This window comes from Musca vetustissima, unplaced genomic scaffold, assembly GCF_032173495.1.
Source record: "Musca vetustissima isolate MV318-11 ecotype Yass unplaced genomic scaffold, APGP_CSIRO_Mvet_v1 utg896, whole genome shotgun sequence".
Taxonomy (NCBI): domain Eukaryota; kingdom Metazoa; phylum Arthropoda; class Insecta; order Diptera; family Muscidae; genus Musca; species Musca vetustissima.
The window spans coordinates 43341-62617 of record NW_026887934.1 but is presented as its reverse complement, the minus strand read 5'-3'; the positions used below and the strand labels follow the sequence as shown (position 1 = coordinate 62617).

Sequence of the window (19277 nt, the reverse complement as noted above, 5' to 3'; positions counted from 1 at the left end):
TTCGACTCAGACACTAGCTACAACTAAATTTGCCTTCTCCAACTCATAAACTCTGACTCTTTTTTCTTCTTCTCATCATGTTCCCACATGATTAATATCTCAATTAAGCACTTAATATTTCATCAATTTTTTCCAACCTTTAAATTTAATTGAAAAGAAATATTCATTTATAATCACGTGACAGATTTTTATCACTTCAACCCCATCCCGTCTCATTAACGGACAAATTTCGTTAATTAACAACTGAATTAAGGACTTCATAACTGAATTCCATTCAAATTCGCATTTTTTGTTTTGTTCCGTTTCCTTGTTTTGTTTTGCTCACTTTCTTGATTAAAAATAGATAAACATTTCGATGAATAGCTGACAAATAAACAAAGGATATCGGAAACTAATTCCTAAAGGATTCCCATAATTAATACCTGCCATAGCTGCACGTCGTTCCATTTATGGCCATTTAATTGGCCTTTGGATGCCACACAGCAGCCTGCCAGTCTCTGGAAATAGACCACAACTAGATTTGGTTATAAAATACAGAAAAGCGGATAAATAAATGTTGTTGCTGTTGTTGTGTTTTAGAGATATTTGCACAAAAGACAGGCGGCTGAACGAACATACGCACACTTTTAATTCTTCACTAAATGACGGCTTCTTCTCTCCGTTGAGTCTTTCTTCCACTGCTTGGGTTTCAATGCGTCCGCCTGTTTTCTATTATCACCGTTGGCTGACACGTGTCACGGCCGTTCGTCAGATACCATCAATGTCGAAGTAAGTGAGTGGGCGAGCGAGTGAGTGTAAAGTAGCACTTGGTGTGGCATTTGATGTTCCGCTTCTGATTACCACTTCCCAGGCGTGGTTTCTTGGTCAAAGATTAGAACCAATTTGCTGTGACATGCAGCAACATGGGGAGTTGGTCGATTGGTTGGAATTTTTTTATCTTTCCGAGCAACTTGTGGGTCACGCTGCCAAACAAAATATAGTCATCGAACACTGTGACACACTTACACGCACATCAATTCACCCATCAGTGCAGCAAAAAGGGGGCAACAGCAGCAAAAGTCGAAGCCTCATAAATATGAAATTAGTTGGTAATTCTATAAGCGACACGCGCCCTCTGCCATTCAGCTTCCCGTTTTTATTTTCAATTTATTTGAATTTAAATAACTTTCGTTCGTTTTAACTGAATTGCCAGCCAGCGTGGGAAGCTGCGGTGGAGTGGGTAAACATTTTGCATTTCTAAAGGTGGAGTTTTATTTTTTGTTGTTTGTTTTTTTTTAAAGAAAAAATAATAAATATTTGAAGAGTAAATTTGAAACAATAACAGTGAATATAAATAAAGCTTTGGAGTAAATATTAACATGACTTTTTAAATTCATCTGCGGCTTTAAAGCGATAAATATTTTGATCTTCTCTGAAGAGTTTTGTAATCGGGATTACTGAGTTCGTTTAACGAATGGATCTTGATTTGTAATGTATATAGATTAATGTAAGAGCTATGCGTGGGACACGATCCGATGACAATTCCAACCACTTTCTATGTCCAACAATGATCTTCATATTGGTATTATACATAATGAGAGGAATCCACAGATGATGGACTTATATAGCCTATAATTGCATATTAAGTATACATATTTAGGTCTGTTAAGTTTATACCACACGGGATTTATAATTCGCTTTATGTAAGGTATTTTTTTTATCGAAAATAGATAGAAGTACGCAAAAAATGTTGCAATATAGATGACACCTTCTTCGGATTTAATGAAAATTTGCTTCAAATATTACTACGTCTAACCAGCGAATCAAATCGGATATGGATCGTTCAAGACCGGCATAAAAAAAAACTTCGTATTTGAGTTAAATGAATGGTTCGGAGTATCGGAGTTTATTTTGTGTATAAAATTATCTGTCCGTTGCAAGGTGTTAGGCAATTGAAATCTTAAACCGTATTTTCTAAAAGATCGACGTTTTTGATTTATGCCGGTCTTGAAGTAAATGAGCGATATGACATTTAGAATATTTAAAATTTTAGCCCATTAACCTTTCAAACATTCATTAAAAGCACTTTCTCTACTTGTTTGCTTGTGCAAAGTTTAGTTCAAATTGGATGCTCTATTTGCATTAGTATGAATATTCTCCATCTTCGAATTTGATTTTGGTTTCTAAGAAATATTTCGATGTGTAAAGTTTGCATTAAATTGATTACTCCTTACGTGAGCCAGCTAACAGAAAGACGGACAGATATTTGAAAACCGACTCCAAATTGCCTGGTGGTGTAAGGGTTCTGAAAATTTGGTAGAAATAGAATGAATCGGTACAAACGATAGCAACCGACAGGCCTTTTAGTATTGAAAAGTAAGTGCAATTTCTTTCAAAGCGGTAAAAATAAAAAAAGTGGTCGAAAATTACTTCAAAATAATCAATGCTTGAAAGTCTTCGCGTGGAGGTCATTTAAATGTTAGCCATTTTTTACGGGAAGCACCAGCCAGACACGCGGTCGGGCATTTGTAAATTCCAATTTCATTTGATTATTCAACAAATTTTAACACTTTTTTTATTTCGCAAAAATGTTATTGTAATATCCTGAATACGAAATAAGTTATGGCAAAATAAATGTGGTTAACACTTTGTATGATCGATTTTTGATCTACCCAATCAATAGATGGCGCTGACGACATGTTTTTGGCAGGATTGCCATGTTAACAGAAAAACACAGGCAATTTCGATTCTTTATAACTTTTGAATACGTAAGGATACAGAGATAATTTAAGTGGACATTGCTAGTCCCATTTTATTTTCTACTACTGTCGTTGCTCGTTCAAAAGTTATTAATACTGTAACTCTCCGGAAACATGGTAAATCTGTCAAACAGTCTTGGATATTGTAGGATAGTGGGTGTTCTAACCTATACATACCCATATTTCTGTATCATAAATAAAAATCCATTTAAGAAAAAATGAACCATTAATGGGTAAAACATTGCTGAAGATTGAAAATCATTATCTTGAGTAGTTCACGAGATAAGTGTACAAAATTAAAACCGTGTTTAAACAAACCCTTTAGCTAATAATTCAAAACCCAGCTAGGGTTTTTTTTCTTATATCATAATAACCTTTTCGATTCTGTCGGTCCCGGTTGGTTCAATATTTTAGTGCTGCACAGTGCTATCAATATCCATTCGAATTAGTTCTTATGCAATTTAAAGTTAAGAAGTATCAGAAATACCGATGATTTTCTCTAAATTGAGCAGCACTGGCAAACACTTGTCGTCACTGACATCTGTTGAATGGGTAGATTCAAAAATATATTATGCAAAAGATTAGGTTTATAAAGTATGGAATATTACATTGTGTGGGAGGTACCAGAAGCAGGGGAATCCCTTCCATAGTATCCAACGAAAAATGGGATCTAAAAAAATGGGATGAGGCAAATATTTGGCAAATTTAAGGCTGAGGTTATGATGATATATCATGAAACAATAGTATATGTGTACTGTTGACATTTACTTTTGAAACCACGAAATGGTATCGACCAAACCGTCGTATTGTTTTAAACGTTTTTATTGTAACTCGAATTCTCAGCCCCTGAATTCGGATTATTTATAATATACACGCCACTATACATGTTTATTGCCAAGTATTTTCTAAATTTTGTTGAAATTAATATTTTTTGGCCCATTGGCATAAATAATCATAAACAACAAATTCCCACCCGTCAAACCTTGCTGCATATTAATTCCCAGTAAAGCTTTTTCCCAAAAAATCCACCATAAAAAATAAAAAAGACTCAATGTGTATTTTTTTATTAATATTTTTTGTATTTTTTTCTTTTTTATATGTATGTATATATATGTGTGTGTATTTATATATAGTGGTACTTTTTTGTTTTGTTTTTACATTCATTTTTTTATATTTTTAATTATATTATAATAATAATAAAAATAAATTTGACTTAACTTCGATATTGTGATTATCGTTGAATTACTTGGTAAATAAAAATTAGAGAGACCTCTTAAACTTACAACATAATGAAGATGTGACTCCCAGGGAGTCACTCCCTACACCTTTCTAGTAGGGAGAGAGAGTGACATGAAGGACAGTAAAGGTTATTAACTAAAAATAAGATGAACATTTTTTAATTTGTTTATATAAAAAACTATAATAATGAAATTGTTTAAAACAAATAATATTGGATTGTTGGTTGGTGTTGTCTTAAAATGAAACGAACTACAATTAGAATTAAAGGAAAACTGATTTGAAGGACTCACACAAAGAACACATATACAATATAACAGTTAAAAAAATCAAAACACAACACACCTTGGAAGAGAAAGATGATTGAAAAGGGCGGGGGGATAATGATAATGAGTGCATGTGAAGACTTCTTTGAGGGGGAGTGTGTGTGTGTGTAGTTGGGGGAATGTGAGTTTGCAATTAAATATTTAATTAATAAATTGTTTAGTATATGATTTGTTTGTTTTTTGTTTTTGTACACAGATTATGTTTTTGTTGTTGTTATTATTTTAATTAATTATTAACTATCATTTTTTGTTTTGCTTTTTTCGTTTTTTTATTGTTATAAGGAAATAGGTGTGGGACAAGAAGACAATTATTTATTAATATTAGCTTAGATTTACAGGGGGAGCGAGGAGGGATATTTCATTGTTTGATTTTCTTATTTTTTGTTCATTTATACAACGTCTAAATAAAATTTACTAATTTCTATATGTTTTTGTTTTGTTTCAGAGTATTCTTTTCTTATCTCTTTTTGTTTTTTGCTTTGTTAGACATTTATATATAATATATTTTTTATACAAACATTAATTATAATTATTTTTAGTTTTCAATTTCGTTAGTTTTTTTTTCATTTGAACTGTGTTTTGTTTTTTTTCTTGTTTTATTAACTAAATTTTTTACATAATTTTGTTATGATTGTTTTTTGTTGTTGTTGTTTTATTTTATTTTACAATTACTATAACTATTTTGTTGGTTTTGTTTTGTTTCCTTTGCCAGGATGTGGTTTAATAATAGTGATATGAAGAGTTGAATCAAAAGAGAGGGACATTGGTTCTCTTTGTTGTTTGGGTTTGCTTTGAAAGTGGCAGGGAGCGAGTGAGATATGGCTCTGTGAAGGTGATTAAAGTAATTTTTAATTTTTTCTAAAGAGTAACGGTTATAGGAATCCAGATAATCGATTGTGATTTGCCGATTTTGTTGAAAATAAAAATCAACAAGTCAAAATCGATTATTTCTGAATGATTATTACAAATTTAATTTATTTTAATTTTGAAAATTTAATTAGAGACTGATTTTTACTCTTTAGAATGGGAATCGTTTCTGTAATTAGAATAAAATTATAAATCATTTTTGCAAACAAAAAAAACAAGTTTGTTTAATGTTCCCAAAAATAAGAATAATTTTTGCTAAATAAAAAACATAATGGAACAATTAAAAAATGAAAATTGTGGAATTTGAATTTCCTTGGAATGTTAGTGGGAAATACTGGAAAAATGTTTCTTACACAAAAAATGTTTTAAACATAGGACAAGATTGGCTTGAGTATTGTAGTTTTTTTGTTGGTTTTCTGAAAATTATTTTTTGTTGCTTAATTAATTAATACATACATAGCTTATTTAGTTGTTGTTGTTTGTTTTTTGCTTAATTATCACTCGTTTTTTCGTTGACATTGGCTTTTAAAAGAAATCATAAAAAATTGTAGGATTTTTAAATATTTACACATGATTTTGGTGATATTTTGCATAAGGTCCGGAAAAATTCGATCAAAGGACCTTTACACTTACAACTTTCTGGGCTTTCGATTCATTGAAGTTTTCGTCATTTGTTGTCTTCTAGTGGGACCCTGAAAGTTGTCTCTTTTTTTTTGTTTCTTTTCGATATGTTTATAGTTATTATTTTTACAAAATCTAAGCATAATCCGAATTGATGCGGTGGTGCTCACTACTGGCCATTCCATTGGCATCATCATCCGATTTGCCGCCGCAATATTGCATCAGCAGATTCTACACCATATTCACATACTTGTCCTGAGGTGTCATGTAGTCTAGGCTATTCTGCGAAAAGGCCTGGGCCGAAACGGTGCCCGTAAACGAGGGACTCGGCGACAATCCGAAATTCGATGCGGCCGAATAGCCCGAATGTCCCATATTGTAGTTGACCTGATTCTGATTGCTGAAGTATTCCATCTGGGAATAGTAGCTGGGTGCCTGGCCATAGTTGTTGGGATACTGTTGATATTGGTTGTGCCAAAAGTTGTAGGAATCATGATTAGACATGTAGGCAGCGGAATGGGCCGCCGAGTGATGGGCCGATTGAGCTGATTGAGCAGCATGGGCAGCGGCTGCCGATTGCGGGGACATGGGAGTAATGGGCGGTGAGGGTGTGGTAATGCTGGAATTCGAATCCATGGGTGTGATATTGCCACCGGGCTGGAGTAGGCGTGGATTCGCCGATGCAGCCGTACCATAGATACTGTGATGGTGAGCACTGCTGCCAATATCACCTCCCGACTCTTTGAGCGTGTCATAGGAGGCAGCCCTTAAGGCATCGGCATTCGATACGGGATATCCGCTGGAGCCGATGTGTTCCTTTTTGCAAACAATACTCACAGGACTGACGGAGGTGGCAGGTGTGGGCAGCAGTGGAGAGGAATTGTGATGTGCCGCACCGCCACCTGATGTATTGAGGCCGGCCGCACTGGCCGCAGCATTCGCCGCCGCATGGCTATTGGCACTCATGTGATGCATATGGGAAGCGGCTGCGGAGCTGGTGGGTGTAACGGCGGATGTGGCAGAGCTGGATGCATTAAGGAAGGAACTGTGATGCGATTTGATGGATTGTGCTACGGCAGCAGCTGCAGCCGCGGCGGCCGATGATGAACCGGGACCGCCGGAATTGGGATTATTCGAATTCGATGAATTCTTATTGCCGTTGTTGTTGTTGGCCGACGAGGAGGAGGACGAGGAGTGATGATTATTTGATTTCGAAGAGGAATTCGTTGAGTTGGAGTTGCTGCCCGAGCTATTCGATGCATTGCGAGATGAGGACGACGATGAACAGGAGCCGGAACTGGAGTTGACCGATTTGGAATTGCTTAAACTGTTGGATTGCTGTTGTTGTTGCAACTGTTGACGGCACTTGGCACGGCGATTTTTGAACCAAACCTGGAATAGAGGGAGAGGGAAAAAATCAATTATTAAAAATGTCTGGAAATTTTCCCACAACAATTATTATTCACCCGACCCAAAAGAAAATTGTATTTGTCAACAAAAACAACAACAGACGATGCTGCCTGTCGACTGCTGTTGTTTTTGTTTTTCTGGTTTGTTTTTCAAGCGTAAAATGCCAACACTTTGCCTGCTGCCACATCATATCAATGAATAAATTATAGTTGTTGTTGTTTACCAAGTCACGCGCCCATAAGTAAAAAGGATGCTTAGCCGCCCAGGGCTCTAAAGCTTGCTTCCTAATAAAGTTATATAATTCACCCCTGAGTGATGAGAGGGTGGTGGTGATGGCCGGACAGACGTATGTGGTAAATGTTTATCCAAGGCGTACAGCTGCAAATTGACTCGATTATATTGTCAAATAGAAAAACAAACCTCATACCATACCCGAACATCCGGACACCCTCTTATTTTCTGGCTGGGTGCTGCTGCTTATCGCAGTTGAAACAAGTGCACAGGGATACATTAAGAATTTTTATTTATTCATGCATTCGTTCGTTTGGTCGTTCGTTCGCTCCTTCTTTGCTTGGTTTTTAGTCTCCCCACCCCTGGCTAGCACTAGCTCTTCACAAACATTCAAGCTCACATTATCCTTGTTTGTTATGCTTAGAAGGGGAGAAATGCTGGCCAACATTCCGCAAAGTGCTTACGAACGCATTTATGTTCACAGCAACAACCATCATCATTGTCAACAGTGTTTTCGACCCCCTCTTCTCCTTTCCTCTTCAAATTTGGCCACAAATATTTCATTCCCTGTGATTTGAAAAAAAGCTTTCTGTTTTTTTCTTCTTGTGGCTCTGTGAAATCCAAGGCAAGAATTCTAGGCTAATGGCAATGGTTTCATGTTGCCATCACCCTCGTGCCACACGCCAACCTTAAGTATTTGCAACCAGGACTCATTTGTGTGGGGGAAACTTACAATGATGAGTTATCATCAAAGCAGAAAGGAGAGGAAAGGAAAGCAAGGAAATAAAAAACCCAAGGGTAGGGCGTCGCAATATTTGTGGCAATCATTATAACAACATTTCGAGTAGGTATTGTTGTCGTTATTGCTTGACGAGAAAAGAGCATTAAATAAGGCGTATCAGATTTCATTATAGCAAAGATTTCCCAATTTGTTTGATTTCAATTTGCTTCCATATCGTCCTGGGTGTGAGAGTGTGTGAATGGTTTTTTGCGATAACTATGAGATTGGGGCGTTTTTACGTCTTTGTTTCAATTTGTGTTAACTGGGAATTTTACAAAAGAAAATTGAAAAAGAAGAAGAAAAAAACAAATGATTTCAAATCACTGTCAATTCAATTTTCATTGGGTTTTTTCTACTTCATTGCCAAAAAGTGGTGGGGGAGAGGACTATTTCTTTCAACATATTTAGTGCCTAGTAAGCATTCTCGGTGTGTGTCTGTGTGTGTAAATTTCAATTTAAAAAGTCCTTGGTTTGAAATTGGAAATTCCTTTTTCGCTTTTTCGTTTGATGTCATTTAATGAGCCATAACATTTATTAAATGCTGAGCTTTTAATTTAAACATAAAATCGGCAGATCAAAGCGGCAACTTCTATTTGCAAATTTTTATTATTAAATTATGAGTTGTATAAAAGGAAAAATATTAGGGGAATGTATGCTGAAAGAATTTTATGCTCGAATACAAGTGCCCATGTGAAATTATAAAAAAAATTAAAAATCTGAAAAAAAAAGAATTTTTAACGGAAAATATTTTTTTGATTTCTTTAAGAAAAATAATGAATGTTCGTTTTTACAATTAATTTAATAATTCTTTGATTTTTTATTGATTTTATTTCATATTCAGAAATTTAAAATGTTCTGAATTACTTCCAACCTATAACAGACTTTAATAGTTTTTTCTTTTTTTTTCTCCCCATCTAAATTGTCTGACAATTCCTTGACAATATTAAGAAGCCATGTGCAAGTTCTCTCACAACAGCAACAACAACATGGTTTTAAATCACAACAACTCTTTCAGACTCCCTTTTGCGCTATGATTTTGACTATTGTTAGGAGGAAACTGTCTCCATAATCTGCATTGGGAAATTTTCAACAATACAACAGCTGTGTCACAAAAACGAAACAACAATAACAAAAACGCATTTCAAAGAAAAAAATGAAAAAAACGAAAACAAACAAAAAACTATTTACGCATTGTTGACAAATGCAAAAAAAAATTGAAACCAAAGTAAAAGGATATGTCATCAAAATACTTGGGGTGATATTTTCACCAAGCATCAAACAAAAAAAGAGTTAGGATACCAACATCAAACCCCCTAATGAAGTAAAAATGATGCCAAGCTCACCAAACAATTCATCCCTTGTCTCAACGAGAAGAGAGGGAGAGTGTACATATTACAAGAACCTCCCAAAAAACACAACTATAGCCCAACAGACGAGTATGTGCATGCATGCATCCATATGCACATAATTGTGTGCCATTTATTTCGTTTGCTAATGACAAATTACGATTATGCCTGTTCGGCACAAACGACAAAAAACAAGAAACGGCATAGCCATTTATATTCATTACATAAGCCTGCTGATCAAACGAATGGATGTACGAACACACACACATTCTCACACACAATTGGCAACCAAAAATGCCATATGCGGCATATATTCTTCTTCTATCCCATTTTGACACTCGGTTTGGTCTATGTGGATCTGCCCGATGTTGTGCTGGGTTGTTGGTGTTGGTGTGAACGTGCTCGGCTAAATTATATTGTTGACTGTGAATAAACGGAAGCGCTTAGCAAGGTTATCATCAACATGAATAATAACGATTTGATTTATGATTTTTCTTCGTTATGCTTGCTTACAAAAATAAACGAAAAGAAGCAAAAGCAACAACAACAACAACGACGAGGAGGACCAAGAATGGCAACTGATATTCTGATATTTTAAGCATCTGGGCTGATTTGTTGTTGTTGTTTGAGAGAACTCAGCATCATCGTCATCATGGAAGCCCTTTTGAGGGCATTGCAAGAGAGCAGAGTATACCGAAAAATAAAATTGGCACAAGCACAAAGAAACCTCCAACCCCGAACTTAACAACCAGCCATATTTTATTCCTTCCTTCCTCCCTTTCCCCCTCCTCGGTTTGAGTTGTTAGTTTTGCCTGCGTGTGGTGTAAACAGTAGCATTAGGGCGTCAATGTTTGTTCTGTTCTGGTGCAGATAAGCTCTGGAAAATGATTACATTTCATGAAACACGCATACTCCTCCCGAAGGCAATAAACACACACACACACTCGTACGCATACATACACAATCATGTAGACATAAACACATTTGCTCATAAAATATTTTTAGATTCGAGACAAGGAATGAAGCCAACTAGCCAGCCAACGATTGGTTTGTATTTTTTTTTGTATTTTATCCTTATTGAAATTTATTCATCTCGTTATGTATGTGTGTGTTTGCGCCTTTGTGTGGGTGTTTTGGACTTTGCACGATCTTAAGAATAATGTGTTATGCATAGGGAATATGTAGGTCTGTTATTCGGTTGATATGCACATCTTTATGGAAATATTTATGTGAATGGAGTTTTATTTTTTGTAAATTATTGTTTCAGAAGTTAATGGGATTTTTTTTGGAACTACAACAACATTTATGAATTTTTAATAATGTCCTTTTAAAGGAAACCCCTCTTGAAGTTTATGTTTTTTTATGTTAATTTAAGGAAAAACAAAATTGAAGACATTTTTGAAGGGTTTTCAAGAATTATTAATTTTTGTAGTGATCTGTTAAATCAAATATTCCTTGAAATTAATTTAGTTTTTTATATTTTCCGGCTTTAGAGTACAAATACATTTTGCTTAAATTTTTATTTTTCGTTTTCAAAATGTTCAAGAAGTTTTGGTAATGCAAGGAAATATAACTTGAATGCATGTATTTTTATATTTTTCCTTGCCTTATTTGATCTACTTTAAAAACACAACCCATCAAACTTTAACTTGTCATTGTTACAAATGTCAATTACCTTCAAGATACCAATACAACATTTCGTACTCCAGCACATGACTTTTTCCATGTGAGCCCCTACTATGTAACGTTTCTTCGTCTATACCCCCCTCCTGTATGGTATTCATTACAAAGTGTGGAAAATGGAAATTGAAACCGAAACAGCAATCAGTTGTAGACGACTGTAGCTAGGGAAAATTCTATATGACCACGTTCCGAAATAGTAGTAGTCAGACAGACAGATACAAGGATACCATAGTAAAGACCCATAAAATAACAAAAAATAAAAAATTAAGAACCTGAGCCAGACAAACAGACTAGCGGTTCGTCTGCACAACAAATCTACAAAACAAAAGGAAAACGCAGAGGCACACACACACAACACCTACAACAATTATAGTTTACCAAACAGCAATTCCAGCTATTTGCTGTTTGGCAAATGATATTCAATAGTTAAACAAAAAAGAAATGCAAACGTAGTCAGAATAATGGCCAGAAGCCGGTTGACAGTCGGCCTGCCGGGATGTCTGTCCGTCCATCCGTGCGACAGACAATTGTAGAATGAAACCAACGTGTCAATTTTCACGAGTGGTCAATTTGCAATGCAAGGGCTTCCCTTAACACACAGAAAACCAACAAACGTACTAAATCGTACAGCTACTGGCCCGGTCCGGTCCGGCAGCAACATGTTTTGTTCATGTTTCGATTTCAAACCAAAAAAGCAGGAATGCATTTAAATGCAACGTTTGGTTTTTGTTGTTGTTGCTGCTGTTGTTTGGTTGTTTGTTGCCTTAAGATATTCAGTGTCACGTCCTTAAATTACTTATAATCGTTTGTTCTACAATAAATGTCCTTCTACCTTTTGCAATCCTTCATTGTGTCTGGTCATGTTTACAGGAACACGACGACAAAAAAAAACCTACAGAAGAAAGAATAACACACAGAAGGCCCGGCTGTGTTTGTTTTGTCATTTTTATTTGAACAACTGATCAACGTTTGAAATCTCGGTGTTCTGTTCTGCAAAATGACATCTCAATTTTGTTAGCTGATCCCCAGTGATTTGCTAACAAATCCCCGAAATTCTCAAATAGACCTCAGGGCATTGCCAAATAACTAGGATGACCATTTTTCAATGCAATACTTCGTAATTATGTCATATCATCAACAAACAATAAAATGTTTTACCTCCCCATAAAAGACAATTGAGGTAGCAGTAGCAGCAGCATCCTAAATAAACACTGTTTTGAATTTATTCGTGTTTATTTAGCCACATTAACACTAAGGCTAACAATGGTTTGCCAGGACAATTGTGACAAACGAAATTAAACGATTTATTATCAAACGGGGGGAAGGACAATTTGTTGGAAATGAATTGTTAACATCTCTCGTTTTTCGGCAATGAAATCTCTTCGTTTCTTTTTTCCTTGTGACACACAAACGTTAAGCAAACAAACAAACATTTTTGCCATTTGAGGGTTAAATTTTGTTAGATGTGTTTACTTAATATATTTAGATGTAATATATTTTAATGGTTACATTTACACATGTCATCACTTGGCTTGTCTCGCCAGCCCAGATTTCCATATATTCCCCCCTCTCTCTATGTTTCGATATTTATTTACCCCGACAATTTGTGGAAAATCATTCAGATTTTTATGGCTTCTTTAATGGTACCACACCATTTGTGTTACTGGTATTTCATTTCTATGTTAACTGATTTGTTTTGTTCCATACATACATATATATTTTGTCCATATGTGCCATATCACTCAAAATTTTTGTTTACTTTTGAGATTTGAAGGATTTTCGTTAGCGGCTAGAAGTTTCAATTTGGGGTGTGAGAGGTAGTGTTTCGAGGGAGATAAATATGTCATGAAGCCAAAAACATACGTTTGGCGTTTAATTTCTAACAATTTATCAGATTAAATGATTTATGGGGAAGAAGACCAAATTATTTCAATAGAGGACAATTTGGGAATCAAATTCTTATAAGGCAAACTAATTAAAATTAATTGGACCTTTTATTTAATGAAAAAACTCAAATGTGCTCAATACAATCTTAAAAACAGAATTTGTATTTTAAAATAAACTTTTATCACAAATAAATTCGGCGAATCTTTCAGGAACCCTATTTTTGTATATACCTCAAAATTGTTTATACCTCATATATATAGAAATATATACCAATAAAATTAAATTTTAAAAAAGTACACTTTAATCAATTTCCTTTAACCATTCGCCTTTACCGTAGAACAACATTTCCGAAAACGCATCTATATAAATGTATTTACAATTAACTTTGCAAATAATTCTCACAGCTTAAATACGTCAAGGTAAAATTTACAGCATACACGAAAATCTAACTGCTGACATAAAAATATTTAAAATCGTCAAAACAGTTCTGAAGTTATGTCCAAAAATATAAACGAACATTTATAATATATGAGGTGTAATAACGGCCTTGTTCGAGGAGACCTTAGACAAAAGTCAATAAAAATCCTAAATTCAATGAAAATACAATAAATGTATTTTCTAAAATATATACTTGATCATATATTATCATTTAAAACATATTTAAAAAAAAAACTATTTTCTCCAAAGAAAAATGGCGTGAGCATATTACTTTAATAAAACAAAATTTAACCAAAGTGCATCTATAAATAATCCTTGGCTGGTAACGTTGAAAATAGTTTTTGTAGACAAAATCCCATAAAGCATGACTTGTACAGTAAACTGTACTCTGTCTTTGGGTTTTTAAATAACCAAAATTGGTTAAGTGGTTCTTGAGTTATACCCACAGTATTATGATGCATTCTTTTAGTTTTACTTGAAAATTGTCGGATCATTTATAAATAATCCTTGGCTGCTAACATAGAAAATAGTTGTTGTAGACAAAATCTTAAAAAGCATGATTTGTATAGTAAACTATACATTGGCTTTGGGGTTTCAAATAACCAAAATTGGTTAAGTAGTTCTTGAATTGTACCTACAGTAATATGATGCATTCTTTTAGTTTTACTTGAAAATTGTCGGATCATTTATAAATAATTATTGGCTGCTAACATAGAAAATAATAGAAAACAGTAAACTATACTCTTGCTTTGGGTTTTTAAATGATCGAAATTGGTTATGTGGTTCTTGAGTTAAAGGGAAAATAATAATGACACATTTTTTATTGTGCTTGAAACTTATTTGTGTTATGCTTTGTTATTAACTTTAAAATTATTTTGTAAAGGTTTGGGCTTGATATGTTTCAAAAATATTGTTAAATTGTATTTTTTGTTTGAGGCTTTATGGCCTTAATCATGATAGAATATATAACGAAATATGTTTTGTAAACTTTTCTAGAAAACCCAAATTTATATCTGATCCTAAAATGGACTCAAACCACCTTTAATATAAACGACACAAATACTTGTCCTCCGTTTTAACTTGTATTCGAAATTATGTATAAATCAAAAATTATATTTTTAAATCCAAATGTTTGACAGTCAACCGAAGTTCCCCATATTAATTATTTCTATATTTAATTATTAAACAAATTCTTACCTGTACTCTGGATTCGGGTAAATTAATTTTCAATGCCACCTCCTCGCGCATAAAAATGTCAGGATAACGTGTTTTGCCAAATAGAGATTCCAATACATCCAGCTGGGCCCGGGTAAATGTGGTGCGTTCACGTCTCTGTTTACGGGTGTTGACACCTGCAGGGTGGGGGAGAAAATATAATAGTTAGCAATGGTTAATCCTGCCTACACATAAAAAACGGTCTAACAATGTGATGAAATTGATAGTTTGCTGCAACATCCAAAAATTGGACGGTTTTAAAAAGTCAACATAAAAGCAAATAAAAAATAATATTAACTTTAAAAGCCATGACATTGGAATTAATGCCAGGGAGTGAAAAAAAAAAACGAACTAAAAACTAATTAATTAAGAGATTAATAAGCAATATCCTGCTGGTTTATTGTGAAACAAAAACAAAACAAAAAACTCGTTACAGGCCATGGAATGTTTAGTCTACAGAAAAAAGGATAATACCATTCACAGACCAACAGACGGACATACATTTTCCTCACAATGAAAATGGCGGCGTATTTCCACAAAACAAAAACCGAAGCAATAATGGAAATGTATGGAAAAATGTCCCGTGAAATAAAGGTGGCTTTTTGGGTTGGGTATAAAACAACAAATAGTAGCATTGCTATTGTTGTTGTTGCTATTGTTATTATAATACCAAACAAAGAAGAATTGCGTGCTGCAAAACAACCCCTTTCGTGGCTGCTGCCGAATGAATTTTCCACCCCTATTTCTATGTATCACAAATGGATTCGGGTTGGTGGAAATTGTTTTCCGTTCGCTCTCTCTCTCGCTTTGTACATAAAACATTAGAGATGTACGAACGAGTGGTATATAAAAACTGTATAGATGTTATTGTTTTTTTTTTCAACAAAAGCAAAATGCACACATACATATATGCCAGAGTAGTAAGTATGTATGTTAAAATGTAAATGTGAATACAGGAAGAGAAAAAAGTTTTTTTTTAATCCGGCGACGACACCATTGTTTTGTCACCCTATCCCTCTTTTTTTTAACAATTCGATCATCTAATCTAGTCGGCTAGACGGCCGTCGGTTATACCGAAAAACGTGAAATAGTTTTTTAATGTTGTCGTCGTTGTTTCAGGCTCACCAAAAAAAGGGCCAATTTTATTTATTCCTTGCTGACTTGTACGTGCCCCTTTGCAGGATGCCTAATTTTACAGCTGGCAGAAATCACAGTATGAAATCAAAACAATAAAAAATTGTTGATGGAATTAATTTGAAGTTTATTAGAGATGATGATGACGAAGACTGGTTGGTTGGAAAACCAAAAAGGCCAGATGTGAGTAGTTTCGAAAAAAACGGCCTATTACTCTTTTTTCTAAAGAAGTCAATTTGTCTGCTGCCTATCTTTTTGCATTTTGTAGTGAAATGTAAAATATATGACATTTTAGTTTTGTTGTTGTTTTTTTTTTTTGCTCTATCACAGAATTTATTTGTGGAGTGGAGTCTCCATCATGGTCTTTATTGTCAGTCAGTCAGTGCATGCAGCCAGCCGCTCATTATTCATTTTGACAATATTATTGATAATGATGCAATCTGTTTTCATTTATTAGGCCCCTCTCAAGAGTCAGTCAGCCAGCCAGGCTGGCAAGCTTTATGAACAAAAATAGTTGATAAAAAAGTCAATGGACCAAAATTGTGTGATCAAGCCACAAAGTCTTTTTAAACTGGAATATTGGAAAAAAATAAATATTTTTTCATGCTTGTTGGTTTTCAGTATTTTTTCTTTTCTTTTTTCGAAATGATGATATGAGTCTTGCACTTGATGGTCTCCAAAGAGACTGTGTGACAGGATTTTTCTTTTTTTGTTCGGCTAAACCAGGCTTTTATGTTTATTTTTACATTGAATGACCAAGTTTTGTATTCCCAAGCGGTTGTTTTTTCCAAGTGAAATCACCATGTCATCTTTACTTAAAATTGAGTTATCAGTTGGTCTGTGTTTATCATTCATTCATTCTGTTTTGTCACGACAAATCATTTGTCATTTATGTATCGTTTTTATGTTAAACAAAATGCATTTTGAGATTTTTTTCCTACGTCGTCTTTTTGTTGTGGGTCTTTTTTGGGAGTTATGAAAAATGAAGGTGGGTTTTTTGGAAAAAAAATATATATATATTAAGAAGCTGAGATTTTTAAGCTCAAGGAAAAATTTAGGTAATTAAAAATTTTATAGGACAAAAAAACGAAGTTTTCTTAATGTTATCTGTAAAGTTATCTGTGGGTCCAATTTCCAAAACTCCAAGTTAAGCTGAACCTAAAGTATTTTTCTTTGGGATTTTTTTGTCTCGTTGATGTCTTTGGATTCCGAACACGAAGTCTGTTTAATTCCCTTACATTTGTCCTATTTATTTGCTTTAATCCCCAATGTAATTTGAAAGTTACAGTCGATTTAGTGGGGAACCGTTTTTCCCTAATTTTTGAATTCCCTATTATTTTAACTTGAATTGTTTTTGTTTTTCAAACGCAAATAATTAACTAAAAATTTCATCACATTTTATACCGTTATCGATTGTTTTTTTTTAACCAAAATTGGTGCGATATTTACCCCACATACCTTGGGAGAACCCGACGGCCTCTAAGCCGTGGGGTAAACCAAAGGGTCCCAGTGATGGCATTGGCATGCCCGGCGGCAATGGTCCATGTGGCACGGAATGATGCGGATGTGGCCCACCATAGCTGTGCGGATGAGGGCCCAAATCGCCCGACTTAAGGAAACCGGCAGCCATTAAGGCTTCTGTTGAGTGTAGAGCCACGATGAGGCCGTAAACAGGTCAACAGGTAAAATTGAAGAGAAAAACTGTAAAAAGTGGGAAAGAAAAGAAAAAATAATCAGTTAGTTAATTGTTAATATAAGTAATAATAATTATGATTACATTAATTAATAATAAATTTATAAAATGGCGTACTTAGTTGAATAATTTCCTTAACGAGGGTTGTTGTTTTTTGTTGTTGTTGTTGTATGAAATTAAATGCACATAAAATTATAGGTTAGGCGAAAATTCCCTTTTTTCACTTTGGATATTGTGGACAGATGCGTTATTAATTTATATAACCACTGTTGTTGCTATTGTTGTTTTTGTTTTTTTTTCTTTGTTCCGCTAAGCATGCGTTCAAGCAAGCGTGTAATTTTAGGGTCGTTGGATGTGTGTTTGGGTTATGGTCTGAATTTCACAACTCATTTGGGTTAAGCAGAAGAAGAGAGCCGACCGATAACTGCATTCCAACTGCAGAGTATTTTGCAAAAAAGTATCCCCCTTGCCTGATGTTAATAATTCTTTTTGGATGAGCCCTAAACAGTGGTGGTTACGATGGTGCTGATGATGATGACGAAGTTGGTGATAACAATATTCCCGTTGCTTTGTTTTGATGTAAACTCTACGACGGTGATATGGCTAATGCTGTGTGGTGTGCGGTAGACCAATAACCAATGCCGTATGAAAATGCCAAATATGGATCGAAGCGTTAAGTGACAAATAACTGGAGGGTACCTAGAGAGGTGTGGACATGTTAAGAGCCTGGATTACCCTCAGTAAGTGTGAGTGAAAGGGGCAGAGAGACAGGACAGGGCAGGCAGAAAAACAAGGACTTTGTATAAAGCCAGGATAAGGGACGGAGTTCTATTGATGAGTTTTTAATCCCCGGCTAAGGATTTCATCAAGTCCCTGCCAAAAGAAATTCGCACACAATTTCCTAATTCCAGTCAACCAAGCAGTCGCTCCCGTCGATGAACGGAAAGAAAACCAATTTTAGGTAATTCGGGTTGTTGGTAGCTGTGCGTGTGTGAACTTTTTTGTTTTCAAGAAAGCCGAAAGTAGACTAATTTCCATGTCTGTCTGTCTGTCCGTCGGGGTGTTCACATATAAGCCCTAATCCCGGCTTTTGGTCGGACAAAGATTAAAACCACACACACCTATGATTAAAACAATGATCATGAAAGGCAGCAGTTATGCTTGCATGTGTGTGAGTGAGTGTGTGTGTGTGTCTGTTGATCCTAGGTACCCAAATAATATTCAAATTTCTATTTTGATTTGGTTTTCTTTCAAACAAACAGACCGGTCAAAGATCACACAAAATACTAATAATAGAGTAAAAAATTTGGGTTTTCAAACCAAAATTAACAAACAATTTGTCAATGCTTGAAATATGTTTTTATTTCTTCTTCTTCTTCACCGTCTTTACGGGCTTCTTAGCCAAAAAAATATAACCAAACAAAATGACAAATGAATTATCCCAAAAACGAAATGAATTGAGAAATGACACAAAAAAGTGAAAACAAACAAGAAACGTGATTTTCAACGATTCAATTTCAATGGTCATTATTCGAACAAAAATTTACATCTAAATCTTTTGGCCATTCTTAGGGCACGCACGTTTACTTGGACAGCGACAACAACAACAGCAACAACGCCCTGAGGAAGTTGGCCATTGTCTTTGTCAACGCATTGTATTTCCGGCCGAGC

General features: G+C 34.8%; 1 protein-coding gene across 2 annotated transcripts; it reads right to left on the bottom strand.

Moving 5' to 3' along the window:
- Nucleotides 1–5908: 5908 nt before the first annotated feature.
- LOC133335781 (homeotic protein ocelliless) lies at nucleotides 5909–17602 on the bottom strand. Of its 2 annotated transcripts, none has more exons than XM_061544081.1 (3): nucleotides 17363–17602; nucleotides 14762–14916; nucleotides 5909–7180 (listed from the first exon to the last, which is right to left on the bottom strand). In XM_061544081.1, exons 1-3 carry the CDS (start codon nucleotides 17541–17543, stop codon nucleotides 6020–6022), a joined length of 1497 nt encoding a protein of 498 aa, XP_061400065.1. In that variant the 5' UTR covers nucleotides 17544–17602; the 3' UTR covers nucleotides 5909–6019. The 2 variants fall into 2 exon arrangements, with proteins under 2 accessions (XP_061400065.1, XP_061400066.1); XM_061544082.1 differs by having other exon boundaries at nucleotides 17372–17602.
- Nucleotides 17603–19277: the final 1675 nt, after the last annotated feature.